Source organism: Ursus americanus, chromosome 23 (genome assembly GCF_024610735.1).
Source record: "Ursus americanus isolate L20-20 chromosome 23, mUrsAme1.1.p, whole genome shotgun sequence".
In the NCBI taxonomy this organism is placed as follows: domain Eukaryota; kingdom Metazoa; phylum Chordata; class Mammalia; order Carnivora; family Ursidae; genus Ursus; species Ursus americanus.
Genome location: NC_142149.1, coordinates 6,322,865 through 6,349,500, shown reverse-complemented (window position 1 = coordinate 6,349,500; position 26,636 = coordinate 6,322,865). Strand labels below are relative to the sequence as shown.

General features: G+C 55.9%; 1 protein-coding gene across 2 annotated transcripts in view; it reads left to right on the top strand.

Annotated features, from left to right (window-relative positions):
• The window catches only part of SLC38A12 (solute carrier family 38 member 12), a 56,062-nt gene that overhangs the window by 7,273 nt on the left and 22,153 nt on the right, over positions 1-26,636 (top strand). Inside the window, exons 3-8 of one of the 2 annotated variants that reach the window (XM_045813954.2) lie at positions 842-963; positions 3,591-3,672; positions 4,126-4,222; positions 4,754-4,834; positions 8,258-8,357; positions 8,795-8,900. In XM_045813954.2, the coding sequence (XP_045669910.1) occupies positions 842-963; positions 3,591-3,672; positions 4,126-4,222; positions 4,754-4,834; positions 8,258-8,357; positions 8,795-8,900 (588 nt within the window). Of the gene's footprint in view, positions 1-841; positions 964-3,590; positions 3,673-4,125; positions 4,223-4,753; positions 4,835-8,257; positions 8,358-8,791; positions 8,901-26,636 lie in introns of both variants that reach the window. The other variant, XM_045813953.2, reaches the window with a different exon arrangement.

Here is a 26,636-nt window from a genome sequence, read left to right as displayed (position 1 = left end):
GATTTTAGCCACTCTGACCGGTGTGAGGTGATACTCATTGCGTTTTCCCGACAATGAGTGATGTTTTCTCGTGTCAGGTGGTCATCTCTGTGTCTTTGGAGAAATGTCTGTTCATGATTTCTGCCCATTTTTTATTGGATTGTTTTTTAGCTGTTGAGTTATATAAGCTCTTTATATTTTTTGGGTATTAATTCTTTATCAGATATGACATTTGCAAATATCTTAAAAGAGTGAATTTTATGGCATGTGAATTGTATCTCAATTTTCATAAAAATCCCTGAAGTTAGTGTGGGGAGGACGGGAGGGAAAACAAATCAGCATGAATGCCAACATCCCAAAGGACAATGGCAAGAATGGGCGGGGAGCAGGGTTAGGTCACGTGCTCAGAAGTCTTGGAAGAGTGCGGGTTTCTTGAGGTCAGCACTAGGTTCATTCTTGTGCCGGGTCCCCCGATGTGGTGGTGTGTCTTCAGGAAGCTTACAGCCTGGTCGGGCAGGGAGCTGACATCCGAGGCACAGCCTGGAGTAACAGGACATGACAAGGTGGCAGGGTAGTAACAGCAGAAGCGGAGAAGGAACCCGATCAGCAGAGACATCTTAGGAAGACGGACGGAATGTGGGACTTGAGCCTTCGGAGTGTTGCCGTTCGCTTCCCCAGCAGCCGGTGGCAGAGCGCACCTGCTTTGAACCTCGGTGGAATTCTGCCTCCTGACCTGCTTCCCCAGCTCAAGTCTGGCCTCCCTGCCTCCAGTTTGGCTGGCGCCCGGGGTCATCTTTGGGAGCCACTGTGGGGGGGAGGTTAATTCGTTTGGGGGCTTGAATGTCACTTCTGTTGCTTCCAGGTGGGACTGGTGTACATGTTTAACCTCATCGTGGGTACCGGTGCACTCACCATGCCCAAGGCCTTTGCCACCGCGGGGTGGCTGGTCAGCCTGGTCCTGCTGGTGTTCCTGGGCTTCATGAGGTAAGAGGCCGGCACACGGGGGGCTGGGGGAAGCCTGCCCAGGGAGCCCTGACTTCGCTTCATTAACACGAGGAAGTATGCCCTGGGGGGCGGGCAGATGTCCCCGGTGAATCCGAACCAAGGCGGCACAAAGGTCCCCGGGTCTCGTGCTAGCAGAGGGTCACACAACCTGATCAGTTAAGAATCCAGACATCTGACTAGACTTCGGAATGTTTCACGTCATGCTCACGTGGCTTGCCTGCTGGTTGACTTCCCCTGTTGTATATGTTATTAACGGTACCATTAATTTGTGTTCTCTGAGGAAATAGCACCCCGCTCCAGAGAATCGGATGAACATCTGTGGCGATGAGGGAAGTCAGTTTGGAATTTAAAATTTGCTTAAGGTAGTTCATGGAGGAAGTGGAAATACACAGGTGCACATGTAACCAAGGGTTAACCTCACCTCACCTCCTGCCTAGCAGCAAACAGGTGGCCAGTGCCTTCCCAGGCTTTTGGGGGCTCCTGCTCCTTGAGCCGCGCGTGTCGGATTCCCCAGCTGCTCTCCACAGAGGGGGGAGCCTGCTTGAGGCTCCTCTCAGGGATTCTTTTTTTTTTTTTTTTTTTAATTTTATTTATTCATTTGACAGAGAGGGAGACAGCCAGTGAGAGAGGGAACACAAGCAGGGGGAGTGGGAGAGGAAGAAGCAGGCTCCCAGCGGAGGAGCCTGATGTGGGGCTCGATCCCAGGACTCTGGGATCACGCCCTGAGCCGAAGGCAGACGCTTAACGACTGAGCCACCCAGGCGCCCCTCCTCTCAGGGATTCTGTGTGCGAGTGGGGACTCATTCAGCAAGTACCCCAGGTTTGTAAGGGATTTAGGACTATGCATTTCTAGGTAGGAATCCACAAGCTGCCAAAAAGAGGTGAGGGAACATCTGGAAACACCCCCCGGGGGTACCTCCCCTAGGAGAGGTGACACTGGCCAAAGATCCCTGCCCTGAAGACTTTTCTGTCTCTGGGGGGAGACATAAGGAGTGGAGGTAATAAGAGAATTGGAGAACAAGTTGAAAAGGGACAAGTAACATGGAAGAAGACCCTACAAATCACGGCGGGGTGAGGCTCGGGGAGGTGGGGGCTATGGCAGTTTTCGGCAGGTAGTCAGTGGTCATGGAGGGCAGTGGTTCTGCAGACGGGAAGGAGGGAGGAGCGGGTGCTCTTGGCAGGATGACAGGGTTACAGTTGAAGCCAGTGAGGACCTCAGAGAGGCTGACTGGGATAGGAGAAAGCCCATATTTCTCTGTTCCTTCACCCAGTTTCATCTGGGGGTTTTGTGGCCATCGTGGGGTACTGTTGGCTCATGACATCCTGCGAGTCCTGGCAACAAGGGCCCTAGAAGTCCTTGTCCTTCTGTGACTCTGCTGTCCCCTTTAAAGGCCCTTCAGCACAGGCAGCCGTCTGAATGGGAAGTGATTATTGAGGGCCCCCAGGTAGGGGCTGCCATGTCCCCTCCCTGCTCAACCCATTTATATTTGAACATGATCGATGAGTTGGCTTCGTGCAACCATGAGAAGCCTCTTTATGCCTTAACTAAGATTGATTCTAGTTTTACTTGCGAAAAGAAGGGAGAATCTGAAGTCCTTAAAATGGTCACTTAAGCAAGATAATGAGAAACCTTTCTAGAAGGTACTGAGGCACTGGAATGGAGTTTCAGAGCCGGCTGCCCTCCACCCCCCAAGATGGAGTGGATGTGGGTTGAACGCGTGCCCCGCCGGGCTGAGCGGTCAGCCTGTGGCAGGTGAGGGCGCTTGAGGAAGGCTGGGGTGGAGCTTCGAGAAGGAGGGCGGTGACTGTGCCGCTGGGTTCATCAGGGAGGGGCAGGGTCCTCGGGTTGATGGGCAGCAGCTCTGCTGACGTCTGGGCCTCTCCGGCTTCGCTGAGAGGAAGAGCAAAGATGGCTTTTCACTCTAGTCTGACTCCCCAGCAGACGTCTGTTGCCACCTCCCAGTGTCCCTTTTGATTCGAGCCATAAAAATGCAAGCTTATTTTCGCATTATCTAGATTATTAGGAAAGTGAAGGTACTGCCAGAAAAGGAAGGAAGGAAGGGAAAGAAGGAAGGAAGGAAACATGGAAACATGCTAGAGCCAGCTGTCCCTTTCCAGTTATCCATGTGTGCACTCTGTCCATTGGTGTGTGTAATTGGGAGCTGACCACTATCTGTGTCCCATCAGGGAGAGGTGAGAGCTACCCGCCGCCCTTCCCTGAAGCTTTCAGAAGGCCCCCTGTGATTTGACTTCCTCCCGCCCTGGTCCCAACAGGCCCTTCTTGGTGTGCGGTACCACACGGCCCCACATCCCCCCTTCCCCCAGGCTCACACTCTACCCCCCCATCGGCTTATGGCACACCCCTCTCCTGTGCATCGAATCCCATTCTAAACGTAGACAGGGCAATCGAGGCAAGCACGCCAGGCGTCACAGGCACACACATTTTATCAGGTCAGATGCATCTCGAAAGTTCCCTGGGGAACAGCTCTCAGAAGAGAGGACGCTTTGGGCTTGCTGGTCTGGTCAGGTCTTAAAATGGTTTTTCCCGTTTCATGTACAACCTCCTACCTGCCTTTGGCAATTCCCCCCGTGGCCTTCCCCTGCAGCTTTGTGACGACTACCTTCGTGGTAGAGGCCATGGCGGCAGCCAACGCTCAGCTCCGCTGGAAGAGGATGGAAAACCACCAGGTGTGTGTGTTGCCCTTGTCTCTGGGTGGTGCCTGGGTCCAGTCGTGTTCCATGAGAGGCGGCCCTCGGGGGCCAATTCTTTCCCTTCTGATGCCTCGCGGGCTCATGTCCAAGCACTACTCCGAGACCCTTGTCCCAGAGCTGAGGCTTGACAGCCGCATAAGCTTAGTGAACAGATGCAGCGTCTGCTCTCTGAACGTCATGTCATGGGTCCCTTGAACCCTTACCTTGAGCTCACTCATCATCCTGAACCCCGGGACTGTGCTAGCTCGGATCTGACATCTGAGTGTCCGCAACTAATGTGGCAGCCTGGAGGTGCCTAATCAGACACCTTCTGGAAAGAAAGAACAAAGGAAATGGGTTCTTCAATTTTCCGTGGGTTTCCTGTAGCATTATGTGTGCCCCTCCCCCCTTTCCCTTATTTGTTCCCCCTCCCCACCCCGCCCCTCCTAGGAGGAGGAAGATGATGACTCCTCCACGGCCTCCGACAGTGATGTCCTTGTCCCGGACAACTATGAGCGGGCAGAGAAACGGCCCATCCTGTCAGTGCGTAAGTCTTGGGGTTCCAGGCTGGTTGGCACCTCCCTCTGGTCCACAGGGTTCCCTTTATTTATGAGAGGACGGGGAGTCTCTACACAGACCCTCTGGCCAGAGCACGAGCCTGGGGTCCAGGCTTCACCCTGCTGGCTCCCCCACTTGCTAATGCTTGCAGCTTGGGCAGTTTACTTACTTCAGTGCCCGGGGCACACTGTAAGCTCGAATACATGTGGGGTGTCTGACTTCGTCCTCCTGTCCCACCATGCATGCATGCCTGACCAGTCCCATCCCCGGTCCAGCCGAGCGAGCCAGGGCCAGGTGTCCCAGCTCCCCACCGGCCCCCCCATCCATAGCGAGCATCCCTGGGATCCCTTTCTGTAGACTGTTTTAAAATATTTCAAGTGGGAAACATTAGAAGTTTTCACAAGAATTTGAACTGCTTTAGGATTTCCTTACCCTGGAGAATTTGGGGAGCTCAGCAGCTCCTCTAGGAGCTTTTCCGAATGAAAACCGCTTCCTCTTCCTTGTCCGTTTGGCTCCACAGAGAGACGTGGATCTCTGAACCTTTTTGAAATCACAGATCGGGTGGAAATGGGACAGATGGCCTCCATGTTCTTCAATAAAGGTATAAGTTCTTTCTCAAGGTGGGGCGAGGGCAAAGGGGGGTAGTTTCCGAGAGACCTTGACGGCTGGAGATGGGGCAGGCGATGCAGAGGAGCGGACTGTCAGTGGCTCCCAGCGCATTTGAGCAGCCGCCTTGCCAAGAGGCCTGAACCACTGCTGTTGTTTTCCTGGATCCCTCCCCATTCAGCGCTAGGAAGAGAAGCGGCTGCTTGGCTCTTCCTGCTTGTAGAGGTCAGGAATCCTAAGCAGCTTTCCAAGGAAGGAAGCCGATGGAGCTGGCTCGTAGTTTTATGCCTCTTGCTTGATTGCTTCTGACTTGTCTCTCTTTTCTTCTGGACTGTTCAGTCTAGGACAGCACAGGGCAGATACCTAGGACGGTGGTAGGGCACACCGCGCACACGCCTGTGTTTGTGTACCGGTCTCATTGCCCGTCCCCCCATCCCCTGGTGGCCAGCAGAGGGCGCAAGGAGTCCATGCACGGGTCGCTGTCTGGGCATCTGAGTGTCTAACTATGAGCCCCCTCCACCCTACCTGCTCTTTAGTGGCAATGCCGGCAGCTGAGAGGATCCCCCTGCCCCAGCTCAGATGCCGGGTTGCCGGGTGTTTAGTGACAACACTGTGTACCTCCACAGCAAATGTTGTTCTTTGGGAAGATGCGCTGTTGAAAGCTTGGATTTTTAGTGCCCAAACCTGCTCGTTTTCCCTTCTTAGACAGACAGACAGATCTCAATAAATCCTCGTCTTTGTAAGGATTTTCTCTTTGGGAGATTTTCCGTCCCTTTGTCACAGCCCCTGTTTGCAGGGGTGGCGTCTCCACTGGTTCTTTCTAGTCTTGAATGTGGCTGTAGTCACTCGGAGCCTGGGGGATCGTAGAAACCAGAGTCGTCTTGACTGCTTCTCAGGACATTAAGCATTTGGCTTATCACTGGTGGTGAGATTTGACTGTCTAGCCCAGAAGATTATGATCATCAGCCAAAGATTGCCTGAGGGTTTGGGTCCCCGCCCCCCGCCCTACCAGCCTCACTGAGGGTTCCAAAATCCACGAAACCAGATTGGTGGTGCACAGCCCGCCCTGTTCCATTCCTGTCTCTCCCCATCTCGTGAGATGGAGATAAGAGCGTGAACATTTCCTCCTGGCAACCGCACGCAGTCCCCCTCCAAATGCGGGCTTTGGAAAGAAGACGAACATTGGAGAGAGGACATACACCTTTGAAACCTCCTTTCCGATTAGCGTGTTTTACAGTCCGCTCCAATTTCTTTAACAATTCTGGGAACCCATGTTTTTTATTTCCCTCCCCTTACAGACTAGACTTCGAGTTCACCCACATCTAATAAGAAAGGAGCACACGCACTCGAGAGCAGTCTCATACTCGGGACGCCTTCCCCTCTGCTTAGGGTTTCCCCCGCTCAGCACCGTTGACATCTGAGCTGGCTCATTCCTTGTCGTGGGGCGCATCCTGTGCACTGTGGGATGGCTAACAGCACCCTTGGCCTCCACCCACTAGGTGCCCGTAGTATCACCCAGTCGTGACAACCAAAACGTCCTCCGACATTGCCAGATGTCCCTGGTGGGGGTGGCAGGACAAAGTCACTCCCAGGTGAAACCCACTGCTCTGCCCTATTCCTAGTTCAGGGGTCATTCTCTTCCCCTTTGGAGGACTGCCACCTTCCACAACAAGTCCCCTTGCGGTCCAGGCTCACTTCTTGGGACTAGTGGTGCCAGGCTTGTCATTGCTGTCTTCTCAGGAAGCTCATTGAGCCTCCCATTTTGTGTCTAGTAATGAAATTTATTGATCAAGGAGGACCAATGGCAGTTTATAAACAGAGCTGACACTGCAGTCCACAGGCGAGTGGAGGAGAGGGTGAGTGGGGAGGGGACGGTGCCTCTTTGCAGAGAGCATTGGCGTCAGAGCAGAAAGACAAGCTGGGGCACGGGCTGTACCTGGGGCCTGGGGTGTGAGTGGCAGCCAGAGCCCAGGGGCCACTGAGCTTGGACATTGATGCTATCTGAGGCCCTCTCGGGTTCTTGGAAGAACTGTATTTTCCTAGTCTTTTCTCCCCCAGACTCCTTGGAGCAAAGCTGACCTCAAATAGCCCAGGACGAACATGTCCCCAGTTTTCCCCTTGGGGACCCTAGAGGCTCTTCTGAGCCACCAGGATTAGAAGGGAACTGTCACTTCATTTTTCTTCCTGTTCTCAGAGAAGCCAGGAGCTTGAGACCCGTGACATCAAACACAAGCAGTCAGTCTGAACGGGAGTTTGAGACTGGCTGTCTGCGGCCATGACCCTGAGGTTGTAGGGCTAGGTGCTTTTTTCAGAGCTTTTACACCTGGTCTTTACAGCTGGAATCCCATATGGAATTGAGCACAGGTGGAATTCTCACTGTACAGGATGGGAGATGTGCAGGAACTTGCCACGGCCAGGAAGCGAGATCAGTGGCACTGGGGCTAGAGCCTGCGTCCCCAACTCCTAGTTCAGGCCCCGCCGGAGGGAGAGGGGAGCAAGGGCTGCCCCTGCAGAGGGGGCTTCCACATGCACCTTCCAAAGGCAGCATCCTCCCTGCAAACATTCTGACCACGAGCTCGTCTTGAGTGCCCCCTCCTGCTGTCCCCTCTGTCACTAGCACCCCAGGCCACCCCTTCCCATCCCCAAAGTTGGTGATCAGTCAGACTCCAAATGAGGCACTTGGTCTTTGGAAATCAGGGGCTTTTTACCCTCTTGATTTGAGCTTCAGAAGCTGGGCCATTTTTTGTTCTCTGCTTTTCAGGTCCTCAGTACCAGCCTTTCTTTCTTTCTTTTTTTTTTTTTTTTTAAAGATTTTATTTATTTATTCGACGGAGATAGAGACAGCCAGCGAGAGAGGGAACACAAGCAGGGGGAGTGGGAGAGGAAGAAGCAGGCTCATAGCGGAAGAGCCTGATGTGGGGCTCGATCCCATAACGCCGGGATCACACCCTGAGTGGAAGGCAGACGCTTAACCACTGTGCCACCCAGGCGCCCCAGTACCAGCCTTTCTCAAAGAGTCTTGTGTTTGGCTGGTCCAGACACACTCGGGCTGAGGCTCCTGACTCAGGGTCTCTCTCCTCCTCCTGCCCAGGCAGCCTGTCCCAAGCGCGAAGGCCCCTCTGATCCTCCCGAGCCAGCCCCTCCTCATGCTGCCCTGCACCTGCCTGGATTCAGAGCCTCTGAGGCCCCCAGCCCCACTTAGCCTCCCCGAGGTGACCGTCACGAGCAGCCGTGTCTCCTGCCACATCACAGTGTAGCCAGCCAGAACAAGCCACGGGACTATGGGACTTAGTTGTTTTCTTTTTGTAGAAAGTAAACGGCCCGGAGAAAGGAACGTGTGGCAGAGGTAGAGACCTGACCGTCAGGAAGGAACACAGGCACCTCTGTGGCTCCCTGACAGTGACTCTGTTCCTTTCAGTGGGGGTCAACTTGTTCTATTTCTGCATCATCATTTACCTGTACGGGGACTTGGCCATCTACGCTGCCGCCGTGCCCTTCTCCCTCATGCAGGTGACCTGGTGAGTGTCCCCCTCGCACCCCCACACTCCTGCCTTGCCCAGTCGGGAGAGTTTCTGGTAGAAGCACAACACCAAGCAAACGTGTCGGCATCGAAAGCACGGAGAGGCCCAAGGCCTTTTTCTACGCGTCCCACGGCTGGCTATGTGCTCTGTCCTCTGGAAACATGCTCAACACCGCTGTCCCCTCCCTGCCCCATTGGGAACACGACTGGGATTCCCACCAGGGGCTCCTGAGTCGCCGGGAAATGGTGCCACCGGAAGAAGTGGCACCGGCCCAAAGACAGGAGACTGTGATTCATGGCGAGAGAGGTGGTTGGCCTGGAAGCAGCTGCGGTGGGAGTGGAGGCTCCGTGGTGGCTAATAATTAGGAACGTTCCATCCTGTCTGCTTCCCGCCAAGCGAGGGCCACACTGAGCCACTCTTCTCTTTATCAGCAGCGCCACTGGCAACGAGTCCTGTGGTGTGGAGGCCGACAGCAAGCACAACGACACAGACCCGTGCTGGGGGCCCCTGCGCCGCGTGGACGCCTACCGCATCTACTTGGTGAGTGGGCTCGGCCCCTTGGCCTCGGCCCCTGCCCCGCCAGGCTGGCCCGGGGGCATTTGAACTTCAGCTTCACGCTCTGGGTTTAGTGGGGCCACGGTCCTGGGCAGAAACCATGTCATGTTACTGAGAATACAGCCTGTGTGTCCGGTCACATGTGGCTTGGAGTTGGCATTGGGGTCATTGCCAGCTCCTGGCTGTGAACTCTTGTAAATCGAGCTTGAGGTTTGAGGGGCACCCTTAGTACAGCTCTCTAAGAGTGTCAGAGCAGATTTCCTGGAGACTGGCCACGTTCGAACCTTTCTCCTGGCCAGCCCAAGGGCATATGGGAGGTGCCGGGCTCCCTGACTGGACAGGCAGGACTGAGCCATCTTATGGTTGGACCCGAGCACAGACAGGCTCTCCAGATAGGGAAGGATCAGCCCAGCTCTGTCCCCGTCTCCCCTCCTCCCCGCAGGCGAGGGAAGAAGATGAATCTCCACGCTGTTCTTGACTGCTTTGTGCCATGGGCAGGAAGGGCGGGTTGGAGCTGGATACCATGCCAGACGGGTCTTGGGTAATAAGACATGAAACCAGAGGCTGTTATTTATCTCTGCCCGCTTTGTGGGCGGGACTCAGAAATGCTTCCCTCGCCCCATTGCAGCATCTATTAATATTCTCTGCCTCTTCTTGGTCCTCCTCAACCCTGACACAGATTTAGGTGTGCGAGGTGGCACACAGTTTGACACGTGGCCACTTAGCTGATTTGGAGGGGGAGGCAGGGTTCAGGAGAGAGCCGAGCCTTTCGGGGAGTTGGCCTCTTGACTTAATTATCCCCATCCTGGCAAAGGTTTCTGCAGGCCCTGCCAGCTATGTTACCTGGTTCTGAGTTTGTTCACCCAGGGCCACTGAAAGCTGGTTTTGCCTTCCCAGTCCCACCCTGTGGACCTACTGAAGCCGGCCTGTGGCCCAAGCCTGGGGAGAGGTTGGTTTTCTTCTTCTGCATTGCCAGAGCGGTCGGATGGTCTGGTTTTTGTCTCATGCGTTCACCTGTGACTAGAGACTCGTCTTTTGGTAGAATCATATCTCAAATCCCCCCACCGCAGGTCTGGTGGGAATTTGGTGGCAAGCTAATTCCCTGGCACGGTCCCCCACTTCCCCAGCCTGTGGTGGGAGGGCGATCAGGAAGGCAGCACAGCTGAGGCCTGTTAGCCTCTCAGCATTTCAGCAAACTGTCATTGGTAAAATAGCAGAAGTATCAGCGAGCATAACGACCCGCCTGGATCTCTGACTGGCAGAAGGAGGATATGGAGGAAGGGGTCCAAGAGGCTCAGCACAGACACAGAAGCATGTGCCGGGCAGAGGGACCAGACCTCCGGTGGGTCTTTCCGGGAGAAGCTGTTAGCGTCTGTGCTAAATCTGCCTGGAGTGTCCCCTCCCCCGCGAAACAGATACAGGGCACTAGGAGTATTGCCACTGGCCTGGTAAATTACTGAGAAGCATTATTACTGCTTTATTAAATTGTTCTTTCCCATATTCCTGTAAACCTTCCACGTGATGGGAGCCTCCCTCCCTGAATCTCAGTACTCCCTGGCGGAACAGAAGGAGCCGTTCAGGAAAGCAGACAGACATGAATTACTGCCTTCATCTTTCCCCTACCGCGCTTGTAACTCCTAGGGCTGATTGCCACCCGGCCCGCAAGAGCTGCGGAGATGGGACGGGTGAGCAGAAGCAGAGCCTATTCTCACCAGGTGGTTGCCCCCTCCCCCACCGCCCAGTCCACTGCCGGGGGCTTTGCTTGGCACAGCACGTGTTCTGTGGAGTTGTGCTCTTCTGCCTGGTTTGGAGAATTTAAGGCAGACGGACCTTCACGTTGTCTCGGGAGTTACTTTACAGCTTTGCCTGTGGCTCCCAGGGTCTGCGGCTCCTGAACCGTGCTTTCCAACCCTCCACCAGGTGTCCGCCCGCAGACCTCCCCGTCAGGGAGCTGGAAGGGATTGGCAGCCGTGGAGGTTTCCTTCCTTGGTCCTGAGCTGTGTGTTGCAGGTGACGGGCATCTTTCCCTCCCAAATCTGACCCATGGGGCTCAGCCGTAGGTCTTCATTCCATCGGGGGGGCTCCTCAGATCATTAAGGTGGAGGGTCGTCCTTCTCCCCCCACCCCTCAGTCGGTCACATTCAGAAGAGTGTTCATCCCTTCTGCAGATGCCCACTGCCTCTTTCTACCCGCAGCCTCTGATTTTGCCTGCAGCGAGACCTCACCAAAAGCTGGGCAAGGCGGCAGGCAGTTTTAGAGCACCCCCGCCCTGTGCACAGTCGTCTTGTCTCAGGTGGAGGGTGCACCTGCCCAGCCGACGTGTTTCGAAGGGCCTTGAAACAACCATCTCTTTATTGCTATTTTGGGACAGTACATTCTGGGGAATAAAGATACAGGCTTTTCTTTTGTGGCTTAATTTCTAGCAAGTCCTCTAGAAACGATCTTTTCTGTGTCTTCCCGGGAACACTACTGAAATGCACACGTAGAAGGAGAGTATTTGGGGTATTAACTATACCCAGAGGCCAGCCTGTGCACAGCATCATGATAAGAAGGGAGCTTTCTCCACCAGCAGCTACCAGTCGCCTCCCAAAGCCCTTGACCTTAACAAATGGAAAATTCCTGCTCCCCTCCACCCTGCGACCTCCGTCCACATCCTGTGGTTGCCAGTGCAGCTGATATGAGTCAGTCTCTCCCTCTCCTTCCTTGGAGTAGCCACAGAGTGGGTCACTGGGAGGCAGGGGTCCCGTGAGTCACATGTGCGTTCCAGGGCCGTCCCCACAAGCCACTGCAGCTGGAGCCTTCAGTGACCTGGGCCCTGGCAAGAGCCCGTGAGAATTAACATCAAGACCTGCTGTCAGCTGGCCCTGGATTCTCAGAACCCCACCACCCGCCCCACCTGCTCCCTTGAAGGACCAGTGGGAAAGTGTCAGGTGCCCCAACTCCTTCAAACCAGTAACATTGCCTCCAGGCTAGGGAATAGCTTGGGCTTCTTTCTGCAGCGCTTCTCCGGCTTTGCCAGAAACAAAGTCAGAATTGGGCGCTCCACTCTCTCCTGTGCCGTGAGAAGGAGCCAGGGACCAGTGGTGAAGTGGTACCAGGATTGTCATAAATCAGTTCCATCCTGGAATCCGTCCCGAGTGTCTGGGAAGCAGGCCGTGTGCCGCTGTCCCCTGGAGTCCAGGGCACTGCCAAGGCTTGTTCACTTTCTCATCCTGGCCGCGCTTCCCAGCCTGTCCCTCACACCCCTTGCCCAGGACCTGGCCCTGTCACCGCCACTGCCTCTAGAGTGTCAGAGGGAAGCCCTGGGGCCACGGTGGGACTCCCCGAGGGCCGAAAGCTCCTCCCGGTTCGCAGGAGCGGCCTCGGCCTCTTACAGGTGGACAGATGCCGCTGGGTCACCAGCAGCCCAGCAGGCACTAGCCAAGCAGAGCTGGGAGCGCAGATGGCAGAGCGGAGCTCATCCTGGCTGGAGACTCGGCCACAGACTGATGGTATGGAGCGGGGGCCCCTCGCAGGCTGCCTTGGGACATGACAAGGTCACCCTGGCTTGCATTCCTGCCTTGATACAGGAGCCGTGAGATCCGCCCCCAGGGCTTGCGTGGTCCAGGGGAGAGAGGGCAGCCTGCACGTGCCTGGCAGATGACCTGCCGCCTTCTGCTGGGCACCCCCTTGAAGAAGCGGGGTGTGTGTTGGGGGTTGCGGGGGAGTTTGGGGATTTCCATCTGCTGAGCTGTTCCTGCAGGTGTAGGGCAATCTGATTCGGGCTCAGGTTAACATTGGAAGGGTCTTCCTAGGCTTTCACCAAGAGTCCTGGTTTCTTCCTCTGCCAGGAAGTCTGGTTTCCTGATTCCATCTTGGCTCGGCCTTAGGCAACAAAACTTCTCTCTGTCATCTGCAGCATTTAAAACAGCATGCAGTCCCCTTTTTAAAAACCCAGGGGTCTCTTCCCGAAACGTGTAAACATCCTTTTTGTAAGGAGGTGGAGAGGGGAGTGACGCGCCCACATGGCTGTGCCAGGCCTTGACCGGCCCTTCCTATGGCGGCTTTGCGTGGGTGTAACGTATTACCACTTACTTTCTCCTTTCCAATTGGGTCCTCCCGGTCGCACAGTAAGGCCCATGGCATCATCCCACTTTACAGTAGAGAAAACTGAGACTTGAGGACTGTGACTTCCCCGGGGCCCCAGGGCCAAGGCAGGGATAGGAGCCTGGCTCCCAGGGTTCCCATCCCTGTCCACCGGCCCTGGTAACAGACTTGCTGGGCTTGTGGGCTGCCCTGTTGGCGAGGCCAGAGAGAAGGGGCAGGTCGTGCCCGGTCATCAGCCCTTAGAGCTTGATGTTTGCGGAGAGGTGGGGCAATGCTGCCCAAGGATGGTGTCCGTTCAGTGACCCGTGTCTGCGCCCCCTGCCCATCTGCTTGATGGATTTCTGTCTTTCTTGCTGCCCCTTGCTCCTAGATAGTGGAGCAGACTTCTCACATTCGCTCAAGGAGCACTAGACTGGGACGTGTCTTCCCAAGGACGTTTCCTGTGCCTCCCACAGTCCCTTTCTGTGTTCTTTCAGCATCAGCCACTGTGCCCTGGGCTGTGGCATCTGCTAATAAGTGGGTCACCGCTGCCGTCGCTTGAATATTTATTCTTACCAGTTCTGGGGCAGGAGGTGGCCTAGAGGCCTTCAGGACCAGTGAGGGGGGACATTTAGTGTGGCACAGTGAGGTTCAGCAGCCTCAGTGACTTGACAGGATGCGGGACTCTCGGGAACACGGCTGCACGCCTCCAAAGGCACCACCGGGTGCCCCAGAGCACAATTCCAGCAGGACACGGCGCCCCTGGATTTGCCACTGTCGGGAACCTGAAGCGGAAGGCTGCAGCAGTTAGCCAGGAAGGGTGGCCCCACAGGGCTAGCGGGAACTGACAGGGCAAATGAGCCGTCTTTAGGAGGGCTCATGGGCTGGCTCCATCCAAGCGGAGAGCAGGACCCTAAGCCCACAGATGGCCTGATGGCAGTTTCCCTTCTCTGGGCCACCCTGCCCTCCTGCCTGAGGCACATGGGTTGGGACTCAGTAAGGGGCCGAGAGGAGATTCCTGGCTGCATGGGCTTAATGATGGGGTCTGGAACATCAACGTGTGCCCTCTGTAGAATGGCGACCTACCAGGGAAGCCCATCTTTTTCTTTCCCCCCTTCCTCCCCACGATGTGCTCCTTGTCAGCTCCCCTTCTCTCAGTCTGGATGCTCAGAAGGGTCCGTTTTGCTTGGCCTCTCTTTCTCCCCACTCGTGGGAAGATGCCAGTCACACTGGCCAGTCACTGCAGGTGCAGTGGGCAGGCGGCCCTCATGACCCGTGTCTGGCCGACGCCGGGAGCTTGGCGTGGGGCGGTCTGCGGTGTCTTCAGCCAGCTGCGCAGGGCGTCCTCATGAGCCTCTCCCCCACGTCCTGAGGCTCCGCCTTCAGCCCATGATCCTGGGTCTCGAGGACGAACGAATTTCTGCCCGATACCCCGAAAATGCGTGGGCCCACAACCCAAACAAGAGCTGGGTCTCTAACGCTGAGGGAATGCTAACTTCAGACAGGCCCTGGTGCTCACACTGAAGTGACTGACTTGAAAGGATTGGCTTGTCTCTCTTTTTCAAGGAAATCAATAATACACGGACAGGCCTGTGTTATTCTTTTTCTCTCTCTCTCTCTCTCTCTTTTTTTTTTTTTTCCTAGGGAGCTGTCTATATATTTCATCCCGGGAATGGCCTCTTGGTTTTTGGTGTGCTTTCCATCCCCCCAGCCCAGCCCTTTCTAAATGAAATTCAGATTGCTCTGTCACTCACTCCAGCACTGTGGTTTGTCTCTGAAACTCCTGCCAACAGACCCCATGAGCCCCCAGCATCCTGCCCATCACCCATGGCTGCTGCTGCCACCCAGGCGCGGCCTCCCACCCGTCCCCAGCTGCTGCCCAGCTACTGCCCAGCATTGCTCCGGACCAGCCCTCCACCTTTTGGTGCAGACCCCGGCCGCACCTCCCTGGGCCATGGTGACCGCTGCCTCCTACCCAACACCTTTGAGTGTTGGAGCCGAGCTTCCTCCTCCAGCTCCATGAGAGGATTGTTGTTTTATTTTTACTGTGCCTCTCAGGGACATGGGTTCTGTCGGCTGGCATGAAGCCCGCCATCCATCACCCCACATCCTGCCTCTGCCATGGCCAACACCTGACACACCGGCTTAGAAGGTGACACTTAATCCCCAGTGCCGCCGCCTCTGCGCTCCCAGTAAGGATGCCAGGTGATGGGAATTTGGACTAGGTTCTCCTGGACAGTTCCCACCATTCCTCCCCCTATCTCAGAAGCTGCCGTTGCCATTGGTCGGGGTCGTGCGTTCTCTACTGTGTCCTGGTGGGTGGAGGAAACTTACATCCTAGCTCCTGAGCCAGGTAAACTGCCCAGACCCCCTCATCACAGTGGCAGTTTGAGCATCTCTGTGTCCTGTTAGAATGTCCCAGGTCCCTGCCCCCTCATCCATTGTCTGGCAAGCCGTGAGTACGTGCTCATACACACCACTTGCCCAGGGCAAGCTGTTTTGACTCCTGGGCGCATGGGCAGATGTCAGATAAATTGGCCTGGATTCTCATCCTGCCGCCCTACCCCCCATCCTCAGTTCAGCTAGGGAGGTGCCTTGGGATGGAGGAAATCATCTTGCGTGCCATCGCCTGGCCACCCCCACCCCAGCATGCTCAGCTCTTAAGAAACCCCACTGCATGGAAGCACATAAAACAAACTATAGGCCTAATTGTTACAAAGTTTGTTGGTTTGCAGAAGGGCGGGCTGCAGGTTTCTCTTGAGTACTTGGTTTTTCTTGGGTGTAAAATGTGATTCTGTGAAAACTAAGTATTTGTAAATAGAACTTTTAGAAGCCTGTCTCTCCTAAAGGTTTCTCTTGAGTACTTGGTTTTTCTTGGGTGTAAAATGTGATTCTGTGAAAACTAAGTATTTGTAAATAGAACTTTTAGAAGCCTGTCTCTCCTAAAGGTAGTATCCACGTGTGCACGTGCAAAGGGGCAGCCGTCCAAAGCCTGCTTCGTGTGGAAGCAGGCAGGCGTGGGGTTGGGGGGGACACGAACAGCCCACCTACGAGAGAGCCAGGGACGCAGACACCCTTGCGCATGTACAGCCTGGGAAGTTTCATTGAGCTTGTTAAGTGTATGCCCGCGGCCCACACTCCTGCACAGGCCAGTTTAGTTGGGAAACTTCCACATAGGTCTCCGTGGGGAGTGCTCCTCCCTGCTGGGGACCTTCTGCACTGTGCTTTTTCAGGACCATTTTATCCACGCTCCACGCTGATCCCAGGCAGCCCAAGCTGGAGGCTTGAACGCGCCTTCTCTGTGAGTGGCAGGAGTGGGCATCAATGTCTAGTGCTCCTCGCTTCCTAAGTGTCCTGGGCCAACCCTGCCACCAACCTGAGTGTGTTTGCAGCCATTCCCCTCAAGCTGCTCCAGGCCGTCCCCAAACAGTACGGCCCAGGCCATCTCCATGCTCCACATCCCCTCTGCTTCCGGCCTTCCCTTTCTGGGCAAAGAACTAAAAGTGACTGTTTTCTTAAAGAAAATGGCCTGGTTGATTTCAAATCTTCCACTCGCCTCCTCCCCACTTTGTTTCATTTCCTCCAAAAGTGCAGGGGGAAAACCATCATCTCCAACCCAACAGCCTGCCAGTGGTTTAGAGGAAGGTGGAATGTTCTTAAATATTTTGTGTAAACTGGGATGGAAACCGTACCTGCCAACCCGTTCTTCCCCTCCTGCCTTGCGTCTGTCTGATACTTTCGTTGCATGGAGGCCCCGTGGTAGTTGTGAGGGCCCTGCTGAGGTTTGGGGGGTTGTGCTTGCTCCCTGAGCAATGCTCACTCTCTGTTACAGGGTGTCTGTTGTGAGCAGAATCTGGTATCTTTCTAAATAGCGCCCCAGGGCCCCAGCAGTAATTGTTTAATTAAATAAAGCACTCATTCTAAAGTAGTAACTGTACTCCTCTGTGTTGCTGGCATCCCAGCCAGCGGCTGGCCGTGCAAACTGTGCCGAGAATAAAAGTATCTTTGGGCGCGTTCTCCGGACCGCAGGCAAGCCCAGAGGAGAAAGCAGGAGCCGAGGAAGTCCAAAGGGCTTGCAGCCAGCGGAGAGGCCGGGGGCTGAGCCTGATGGGCATCAGGGGAGCTGAACAGTTAGGGTGCATATTAATGATGACATCTGATTAATTAGCATGAGCTCGGGCTGTCTCGTGGATGAGCTGAGAGCAGACCAAGGTACATTTTAATAAGCCTTCAAGTGCAAAGGGAGGTGCCGCAGAGCGCACTGCTGAGCAGACGCTTCGTGGTGAGTGTGAATCTGGAAGGAAGGGTCACAGAGCGCAGCAGGGCATAGTGAGTTTGGCTCTGGGAAAAACTTCCTCTAGCCGCAGATTGAGATGTTCTCTGAAAACCTTGACAAGAGGAGGGACGAGACGGCCGGGCTGGGTGCTGGGTGCCAGCTGGGACCAGAAGGCCCCACCGGGCTAGGACACGTACCCCTCACTGCTGTGGGGATGTTGGGCTCCACCCACGAGACAGGTGCTCGGCCCCTGGGAGCACCGTCCAGCGCTTTGCCTTCCCCCAGGTCAGGAGCGTGCATGAGCCGCAGCTGTGTCTCAAGGCTTGGTTCCAGCAACCAACTTCAGGTACTTGTTAAAACTATACATTCCTCGGTCCTACCCCCGGCCCAATGTAGCAGAGCTAAGGCTTCAAGGCCCAGGAATCTGCACTTTCAACCAGCTGTGAGGAGAAGTCTGCGTACTCTCCCCTTTGAAAAATCTTGCCGGCTGAGGACCTGTCCCCGTGATCAACAGTCTCTGGGGGAGAGGCCTGTCTGGTGTCCTTTCGGGAGCTGCCCCCAGGCTGTAGCTGTGGAGGCAGCAGTCAGGGGCTCCCTATGCCTTGCCTCTTCCAGGGCGAGACGATGGCCCCACGTCCACAGGTGTGCAGCCTGGTGTCACAGGTAACCTGCTGGAGTCGATGCCTCACACACTTCAGGGCAGACAGAGAACAGCATTGCTCCTCTGATCAGGCTGTTTTCAGGCTCTGGGTGTCCCTGGGAGAAAAGGGCCTCCAGCAACATCCCTTTGCTAGTGCCTTCTTTGTTAACCCAGGGCCAACAGGTCCCTCCTGCATCCCTGCGGACGGTGCTCTTGGCTTCCACAGCGTGCCAGCCCCACGGAGAGGCCTGGAAGCTGGGGATGTTAGTGCAATTCTTATACCCAATTGGACGGAGCTTGTTAATCAGCCAGCTTGGTGCCCTGTCTCCCCTCCTTCCCCACCTCCAAGGTTACTCAGTGTCGGCAAAGAATCCTGCTCCCCAATCTGTCTATTTCGAGGTCTGACGTCAGCAGAGAAGGGGTGGAGCCAGCTTGGCCTGTGCTCCTCTCCACAGGGCTCCGGTGTTCTGGGCACCTGACTTCCTTCCCTCCCTCCCCTCCAGCTCCAGCGCAGAGCATTCCCACCGCCATGCACTCTTCCTGCACAGAGACAAGCGGGAAGAGTGGAATGAGGAAGGGAAGGCGCCAGGAACACCTACAGCCATCACCTGGCATCTCTCGTCGAGTGCTGCTCAAACACCAGGCAGCTGAGGTGACAGAGGGCATCCTCGGGACAGGGACACTAAAGGCAATCAGATTCCAGCCGGTTACTGGAGTTAACAGCTCTGCGGGCTCTAAGGTCCAGGAGGCCCAGGCGCTAGCCACCAAAAGTCCCTCAGCTTAACTCCTGACAGAATCAGGCGGTTGGGGGATGGTGGGTGGGCGGGTGGGGGCTTTTCTCCGAGGATGCCGCTGAGGGGCGGGACGGATGGCCCAGAGGCTCCCCACCCCCGTCTCTCACGGCAGAGTCCACCTGTTCCCCTCAAGGCCTCTTGTTCTGAGGACCAGCTGACCCCTAGCCTGGCCCCGATGGCTCTTCCCAGGCCCTGGGCCATGGGGCCGAGCCAGAGGAGTACCTCTAGCTTTTTCATGTGTGAGGCAAAGCACAGCCCTGGGGGAAGTAGTGCTGCTACCCCTCGTCTCCCCTTCCTTACATCCAGCGGAACAGACCGAGACAGAGCTGGTGCTGATTCTCCTTGAAGAGATTTCAGTGGCTGAACAGTGCGAACCAGTAAGCCAAGCCTGCAGTGTGGGAGAAGTTAACATCTTGGCATCTGCTCGCTCACTCTGGCTCCCACGGGGCTCGCCGCAAGGGCCCAGGTGGCATTTTTGCCCAGTTATCACTGGGGCCCACTAGCCAGGACATCCCAGCTTCTTTTTCCACCCCACCCCAATTTAGTACAGCCCCTTTTAAGCCTTGTCCCATTAGGACAGGGAGGAGTCTTCCCCAGAGGACTTGGAGAGCCTGAGGCCGTGCTCAGCCCCCATCCCTGTAGTGCAGGCCCGGCTGCCTCGGGGCACGAGAATTGTCCCCAAGGCCACGGAGCTTTTCTGTTACTTGTTCTCTCAACATTGGTTTTAGGTAAATGTGACTGTCATTTCCCTAATTAAAACCTGTTAGAAGTTCCTCTCCATAAGACAACATTTACGCTCCTTCACATGGTGTGGTCGGCTCCAGTCTCCTTCTGAAACCTTCTCTCTCACCACTGCCCCACACTCACTGGCCACTGTCCTCCAAGGACACTGGGTGCTTTCACGACTCTGTGCCCCTCAAGGGCCTTTCCCTTGCCTCAGAGTCTGACAAGCACTCACTCATTCAGAACTGAACTCAGGGGCCTCCTTTCAAGACACCTGCGGCCATTACTCCCCCCCCCCAACCCCTGCCATGGCGATAATTGGACTTTTGTGTATTTGGTTACTTGGTCTCCCCGTGAGCATCTCGAGGTCAGAGCTGTGCCTGACCCACATGTCTGGGAACCAGCAGGGGCCTCACAGAGGGCAGGTGCTGCGTGACCATCTGAATGAAGGAGAGTATTCGGGTGTGCTGCCGCTGCTGGCTCCGTGGCCGGCGCTGGTCAAGTCCCTCCGTCAGCCCTTGGGGCTGCTGATGCCCACGGCTCATCACAGCTGGCAGCCACTGCTCCCACCAGAAAGATTCCACATCCAGCTGGCTTCTCCTGTTTTCCCAAAGGCACGAGTCATCTGTGCCTGACTGCCGGGACAGAGCAAGCCCTCAGCCCGGCCTTAGGGGCACCCTGTCTTTGGGGACTGAAGGCAGAGAGCAACAGTCAGGAGCTGCCCACATGCCAGGAGGTCTAGGTGGTCCCCCCACCTCTCTGCCACCTGCTCTTTGGCACCTAAAATGCAAACAGGGAAGTGTTAGGACAGGGGCCGGCTCCAGAGGCAGGTCTGTTTCTCCAGGCAGAGCCCCCAGCCTTCCTTACGCACACACCTCCTCTGTCCCAGCCGCCTCCTGTCATCACTATCCTGTCATCGTTCAAGGTCAGGCCTCTGTCTTCTCACCTGGGCGGGTGGGTGTGGACTCATCTCTCTTTCTCTCTCATGCTTGCGAGCAGCCAGGCTACCCTGAATAAGCCCGGATGGCATATCATTGAGTGACTATGTGGGTTTTCCACAATATTTGTCTTTTCCCCCCCAAACCACAAGGGTTGCAGCTCTGGCACCAAATCCTTGGAACTCAGCCCACCACCGGGCGCCATCTGGCTTTTCAGCTGAGGAGGAGACCACACAGGCATGCAGGCCTGTCCTCCAGTAGGGGGTGAGGGGGATAGCAGCCGTGCCAGGCTGACGCCACCGGGCCAGCCCAGCCCTCTGCCCCTACCCCTGGGGGGGCAGCTTTGCTGGGTATGGAGGTGGTGGAGAGACTCTCTAGGGCACAACCAAGGGAGGCAGTAAACACCCTAAGAAAGGGACTGGCCTCAAATACGCACAGCCTGAGTTCTGATCTCAGCCCTGTCTAAGTCGTCACAAGGTCTTCACAAGTTATTTTGTCCCCTTTAGCTCAGCTTTCTAAACTGGAGCCAGTAACCAATTCCCAGGATGTCGGGGTCAAGAAGAGGTCTTCGACGGAAGGTGCTCTGTGGGGGGGCTCAGGAGGTGTTAGTGGTGTGGGTTCCCTTGTCTCCAAGGCAAAGCCTTCTCTGGGTGACAGCTCAGAGGCAGGGGGAGGCTCTGGGGTGAGAGTGGCCTGTTTGTGGGCACAGTTCTTCTCCCTGCCAATAGCATCCCCTCCAAATGCGGCCCCAACTGTCACTCAGTTGGGGGCTTGGAGATCACTGGATGGGGGGCACCTGGACCAGGTATGTGGGGCTTGTCCCTATCCCAGAGGCTGGGGCCAGAGATTGTGACGTAATGAAGATAGTTGCCTGGGAGCCACAGCATGCTTTCTGGAAGGACACAGTCTGCGTCCCGTGGTGGTCACGGCACGTGAGCCATTTCCCAGCGGTGCACAGCCAGGCCCATGGGTACTGAGGGGGCCCTGCCGTGGGTCATAACCTGTCACTCCCTCCCAGGTAGCTCCTTGTCCCACACACCTTTAACGCTGCGTTCGGCAGCCAGGCTCCCCATAGACATCACTCTCCTTGATGATAGAAATTCAGGATGAGTTTCTTGATCTTTCTTTTTTGCCATCCATGGGTTCAGGAGATGTGCTTTTTTTTTTTTTTTTTTTTTTTTTTTTTTTTTTTTTTTTTTTTTTGCCTCCCAGAGGACAAACCATAAAGATAGATTACAAACCTCAGGTCCCTAACTGAAGATTTCTATCTCATCTAACTAGGGCAGGCGATGTTTAGAGCAGAGAGTTCAGAGAAGGAGATTATTTGGGTCCTTTCCTAGGTCTACTTTGTTTCCAGTTGCCTTGAGAAAAGAGAAGCAGAAGATTTGGAGGAAGGGACCTGGGGATGCTTTCAGCTGTTAGACAGTCACAGGCTGCGTTCCAGTCGGTGTGTTCAGGGAGAAACCGAGCCCAGGAAGTGCCTTGTGAGTGCCCTGGCCGTCTCCAGGCTGACAGGCTGACAGCACCCAGGCTCCTCAGGTATTGGCCGCTGGTGGCAACAGCCCTGTGTCCAGCCCTCCCCCTCGGAACTGGTGCGGATGTGCTGGGAGCGCTCGCTGCACGCAGCCTGTGTCCTGGCTGCCGCTCGCCTGCCGGTCTGGGAGCAGTTCCCTCCACTCTGTCCAGGAGATTCTCATCCGTCCTCTTCCGTGTGGACCCCTTCCCAGCCTCTGGGAGGAGGCATTCTGGGCTTGTGACAGCTGGAGCTCTCTGTATGTGCAAGATCGGGAACAGCCACCCCATCCATGGCTTCTCCCCGAAATCCTTCTCGCAGGCTCCCCGGTGTCGAGACAGCGTTTGTACCAGTTCAGCAGAACTTGTTTGGGCGCGACCTCACTGGCCCACATGCGGCTCTGCAGGGAGGGCACCCCAGAGCTTCATCCTCTTCCCAGTTAATTGGGCAGCAGGACAAGTCTGTCCTCCTGGCCGACCTCCTGCTCCTGGTCTGACCGGCTGCCGTGCGGGTTTGGTTTCTCGCCTCTGTTCTGTAGCTCAGGGGCCGCTGAGCGCGCCCTGCAGTGTCTTTAGCTCTGGGCTCCCCGTTGCCTTCGCTTGGAGCCCAGCATCCTCGCATCTCTGGCTCGGCCTCTTCCAGCAAGTACACACGTGCCTTTTGCAGGTAGGACATGTCTCCGCACTCACGCCTTCCAAAGGGGGCTGTCGTTTGCCGTGAGTGGACTTGGTTTTCTGCTGCAGGACGTCGTGAGCTGATAGCTGGAGAAGGGCATGTGCTCCAAAAACACACACTTCTTCAGAATATCTGTTTTTATTTTCAGGCATTTCCTGAATCTTCCATCTCTCAGTCCACTCAGTGAGCATTTCCCAGTCCTCCTAGGTGAGGCTGTAGTGTCGCAGGGACAGTAATATGCGGTATTTGCCCTCAGCAACACATTCTAGGGGGCAGGCAGTGCTCCTCTGTGCTGCGGATGGGAAGGTGTGCTCCGTCTGTCTCCATTACTCCTCCTCCACCAGGGAAACGAAAGTCAAGGGCTGGATGGATGGGTGAAGGGCCTGCCGCATCTCCGTTGTGGTCGGGCAGGTGTCTGAAGCCCAGCGGCCCATGCTGGCAGAGCCCCCTCCCACGGCGCGGCTCCGCCCCTGCTCTGGGCCAGCCCCTCCTCACTGGGCTGGGCCTTCAGAAGGTGGCTGCTCCGCTCTGCCCTGTGGGAGAACCCCTCCTTGTGGAGTTTCACGTGAACGCACAGAGCCCTGTGGATCCGGATTCTGTGGAATCTAGGTGGTGTGGTGCATCCCGCTGTAGGGTTTTGGCAAATGAGCTGTGAGAATGGTTCGCTGGGCTTGGTGCACCGAGGCTGCCACCCTGGGTTCAGACCCACACCTGTTGTCGGGCTTTCACCGTCCTCTGCGTGATGGCTGATCCTTTCTGTCTGGTTGGGAAGAACTTGAACGCTCCTGCAGAGCATTCAGGCCACTATTGAACTTGGGTGCAAGTGATGGAAGTCCATTAAGAAGAGGAGCGACCTGATTTCTTTGGCTGGAGGCCCTCACTTGGCCTCTGCTACTTGCATTCCCTGACCTGGGGTGTCTAGAGGACCGATGGGGTGTGAGAACGTGGGTGCGTGCTGGTACCGTTGGGGGTCAGATGGCCAGGGCTGATGTTTGTTGGCCACCTGTGCACACATGACGTGCTTGGAGAGGTTCACTCGCGCTCCGGGGTCTCGTGGTCAGCCAGGGCGGTGTCAGGAGGCAAACCCCAGCCCGGCACCCATGGCCCTGAAGCCTGTGGTCCCTCTCTGGCCCCTCACCGACTCCGAGCTCATCTCCTTTTTTCATGGATTAATCCCCAGACATTGTCATTCAAGTTGGGAAAATAAAAACTCCCAAACCGAAATGTGCACAGCCACTTGAGAAATAAAAATAGAATCCTTGAACACTTCTTTGCTGCACTTCAAGGACGCCTTGAAAGTTCAGTTCCCGTTTAGGGGTGGGTTCGTGCTGCGTTGTCATTAACCCCAATTAACTTTTAACCCCTGGCACCCTGGAACGAGGGCTGCCCGTAACCTGGGCGCTCATTGCCCTTGTCACTCGAGATAGCCTCCAGGACCCATCCAGAGCTCAGCTGTGCCACCAGCGCGTCCCCACCTCTGCCAGAACCAGCGGCCTGAGCCCTGTGCGTGCTGAGACCACGTCATCCATAGTCAGCCCCTGGGGATCCCCGCGTGTTTAGGGCAGAGCAGGCAAAGTGTCGCCATTCCACCTCCTAAGACTTGTTACTTTGTCACTCTTGCTAAAATAACAGAGAAATCAAGCTGCCACCCCACCCCAAACCCTAGACCAGGAAGGCTCTCAGTGGATCGGCTCGCCTTTTATGTTGGTGCTCCGGGAGCTGATGGGCGGTGTGCAGAGGCAGCGGCTCGTGGCTGAATCCTGGTCTCTTGGAAGCTCCATCTTGCTGCACTGTGGGAGCCACAAGCAGATGAGCCCCAGAGCCCTCACTTTTAGAGAAACTAAATAAATCAGGCGCTCCAGGAACTGGCCATCCAGCAGGTCCCCCCGGCCCGCCACATCCTCCACATTCGTGGTAGCGCCAGCCCCAAGCTTCCTCTGGCGCCGGGAGCCAGAGAGCGCCACGGAAGCATCACCTTTGTGCTTCGCTGGCCATTGCTGGCCTTGACCATTTGGCCTTCGTCCCCACCGGATGCTGCCCCGTTGCTTCTGTCTGGGTTGGGGGACAGGGCCTCGAGGGAGCCCTCGCTGGCTGTATTGACAGTCGGCTGACTGACTGCTTCTCTGCTAGGTTTTCTCACTGTTTCTTGTTGCAGGAGGTAATTGGTGTATCGGTCTTTGTCCCGTGGACTGGCTTAGAGGTTCTAGGACGTTCTGTATGGTGGCCGTCTCTTTAGCACATCCTTCTCTCCTGTCTTCCCTTTTCTCCATGAACAGCAGGCCCTCTCTCTGTCTCTCTCTCTCCACCCCCACCCTGCCCTTGCCCCTTTTTGAGGGAGGCCAGATGGACTATGGGTCTTGTTGAATTTCACCCAAGTTTAAGTTCTGGTTAGAAGCTGCGGTTCACTGCTCATCTTCCCAGCAGGAGAAGAGATGACAGCGAACAGGATTTGGGGCTTTAATTTTGTTTTGTAATAGAAGAACTGGGGGGTGACCGGTCTGTGACTGGGAACTGTGAGTCCACTGTCTCCCAGAGGAAGGCATGGACAGAGTCCCTGCTTCGAAGACCTTCAGTTCTTGACATTAGGTTTCTTCTAAGACATCGCCCCTTCTGGGGGCCAGGCAGATTCACAGAGTGGTCCCAGCCCCTTCCTTGCTGGGGGTCCAGGGAGATGAGCTCATGGAAGGCAGCTGAGAGCCCCTCTTCTCAGAGGGGCCTTTTCTCCTTATTAGGGCTAAATATCATTCTCTCCTAAAACCAGTGGGTCCGCTCAAAGCAAATGCTGCTTCAGTTTGCTCTTCCTAAATCAAAGCATGTTGATTTCACAACTGTTGGAGGAAGAGAGCTTTTTCCTGACACAGCGAACCGCTCTTGGGCGAAGCGGGTGGCTTGCGTACCTGTGCACTGTGCGCTCTGCCAGTTCAGACGCTGCCCATGGCAGGAGGGACTGGTAGAGGGTACAAGGCAAGTCAGCAAGACGGGGTTGCCTCTCCCCCCGCTGCGGGGTTACACCTTTCCACCAGGTGCTTCCTCCACCAAATCCACTGTATTCTGCTCAGCGGGCATTTCACGTGTGCCGAGCCTTCCTGGGTGTTGGGGTGAACAAGGATGCAGGCACTCTGGGGGGGCACACGCAAAATCAACCCATGAGAAGGCAACTCAGAACCTACCAGAATTAGGCAACGTGGTACCGACTGTGTGTTTGTTATTCCAGTCAAGAGCCCGAGGGAGGAGCTCCGGGCTGAGGAAACTGGTCCCCGAGCAGAGCCGCAAAAGCAACCAGAGTAAGGGAGGCGGAGAGTGAAACTTTGTGTCAGCGGGTGGGATCACGAGGGTAAAGGCATGAGGCTGAGAAGTGGTTCGATGTGGGAACAGGGGGTGTCGGGAAAACAGCCTAATGGTATGCAGCGTGCAGGGATCGCAACGGACAGAGGGATGGGGTTAGGAGACTGCCACTCACTGCCTCTCAGCCGCCTTCTTCCCCTGCGCACCTCCCTGGTCCCTCGGCCCCCTCATCACTAAAATGAGGCACCATCGCCTGCCTGGTGACTTCACAGATGGCCAGGAGCTTGACATGAAACCGCACGTGTGAGCACTGTGTAAAGTACCGGGGACCCGCAGCATCCGGCGGTGAGGTTCCCGCGGGACAGCGTAGTCGTGAGGCCGTGGTCAGCAGGACCAGCAGAGGACGACAGGGTTGAAGTGGACGTGAGGGAACAGAAGACAGCAGCCACGCGCAGGAGCAGACTTTTGCGTGGAATTGACAACAAGAAAGGGGGTGACGAGCTTGTCCAGCCAAGAGGGCGGGGGCGGGACCCAGAGACTCGACCTGTTGTTACGCTGGAGTTTAGTGTGGGCTGAGCAATAGCTTTGAGTTTTCGTGTCGTTTCTCTGACCGGCTAACCTTACAGAGAAATTTGGAGAACGGAGAGATGCTGCACTTTTGTGCTCCAGGGGTGACCCACCCACTCCTGCTTCCCCGTTTTGTACCCTCGACGGAGGGCAGAGCCTCAGCCAGGCCTGGGCTGGTTCTGGGGATGAAACAAGGGGGAGTTGAGGAGGGAGGCAGGTGGGGGACGTGGCTCACCCTCGGCAGC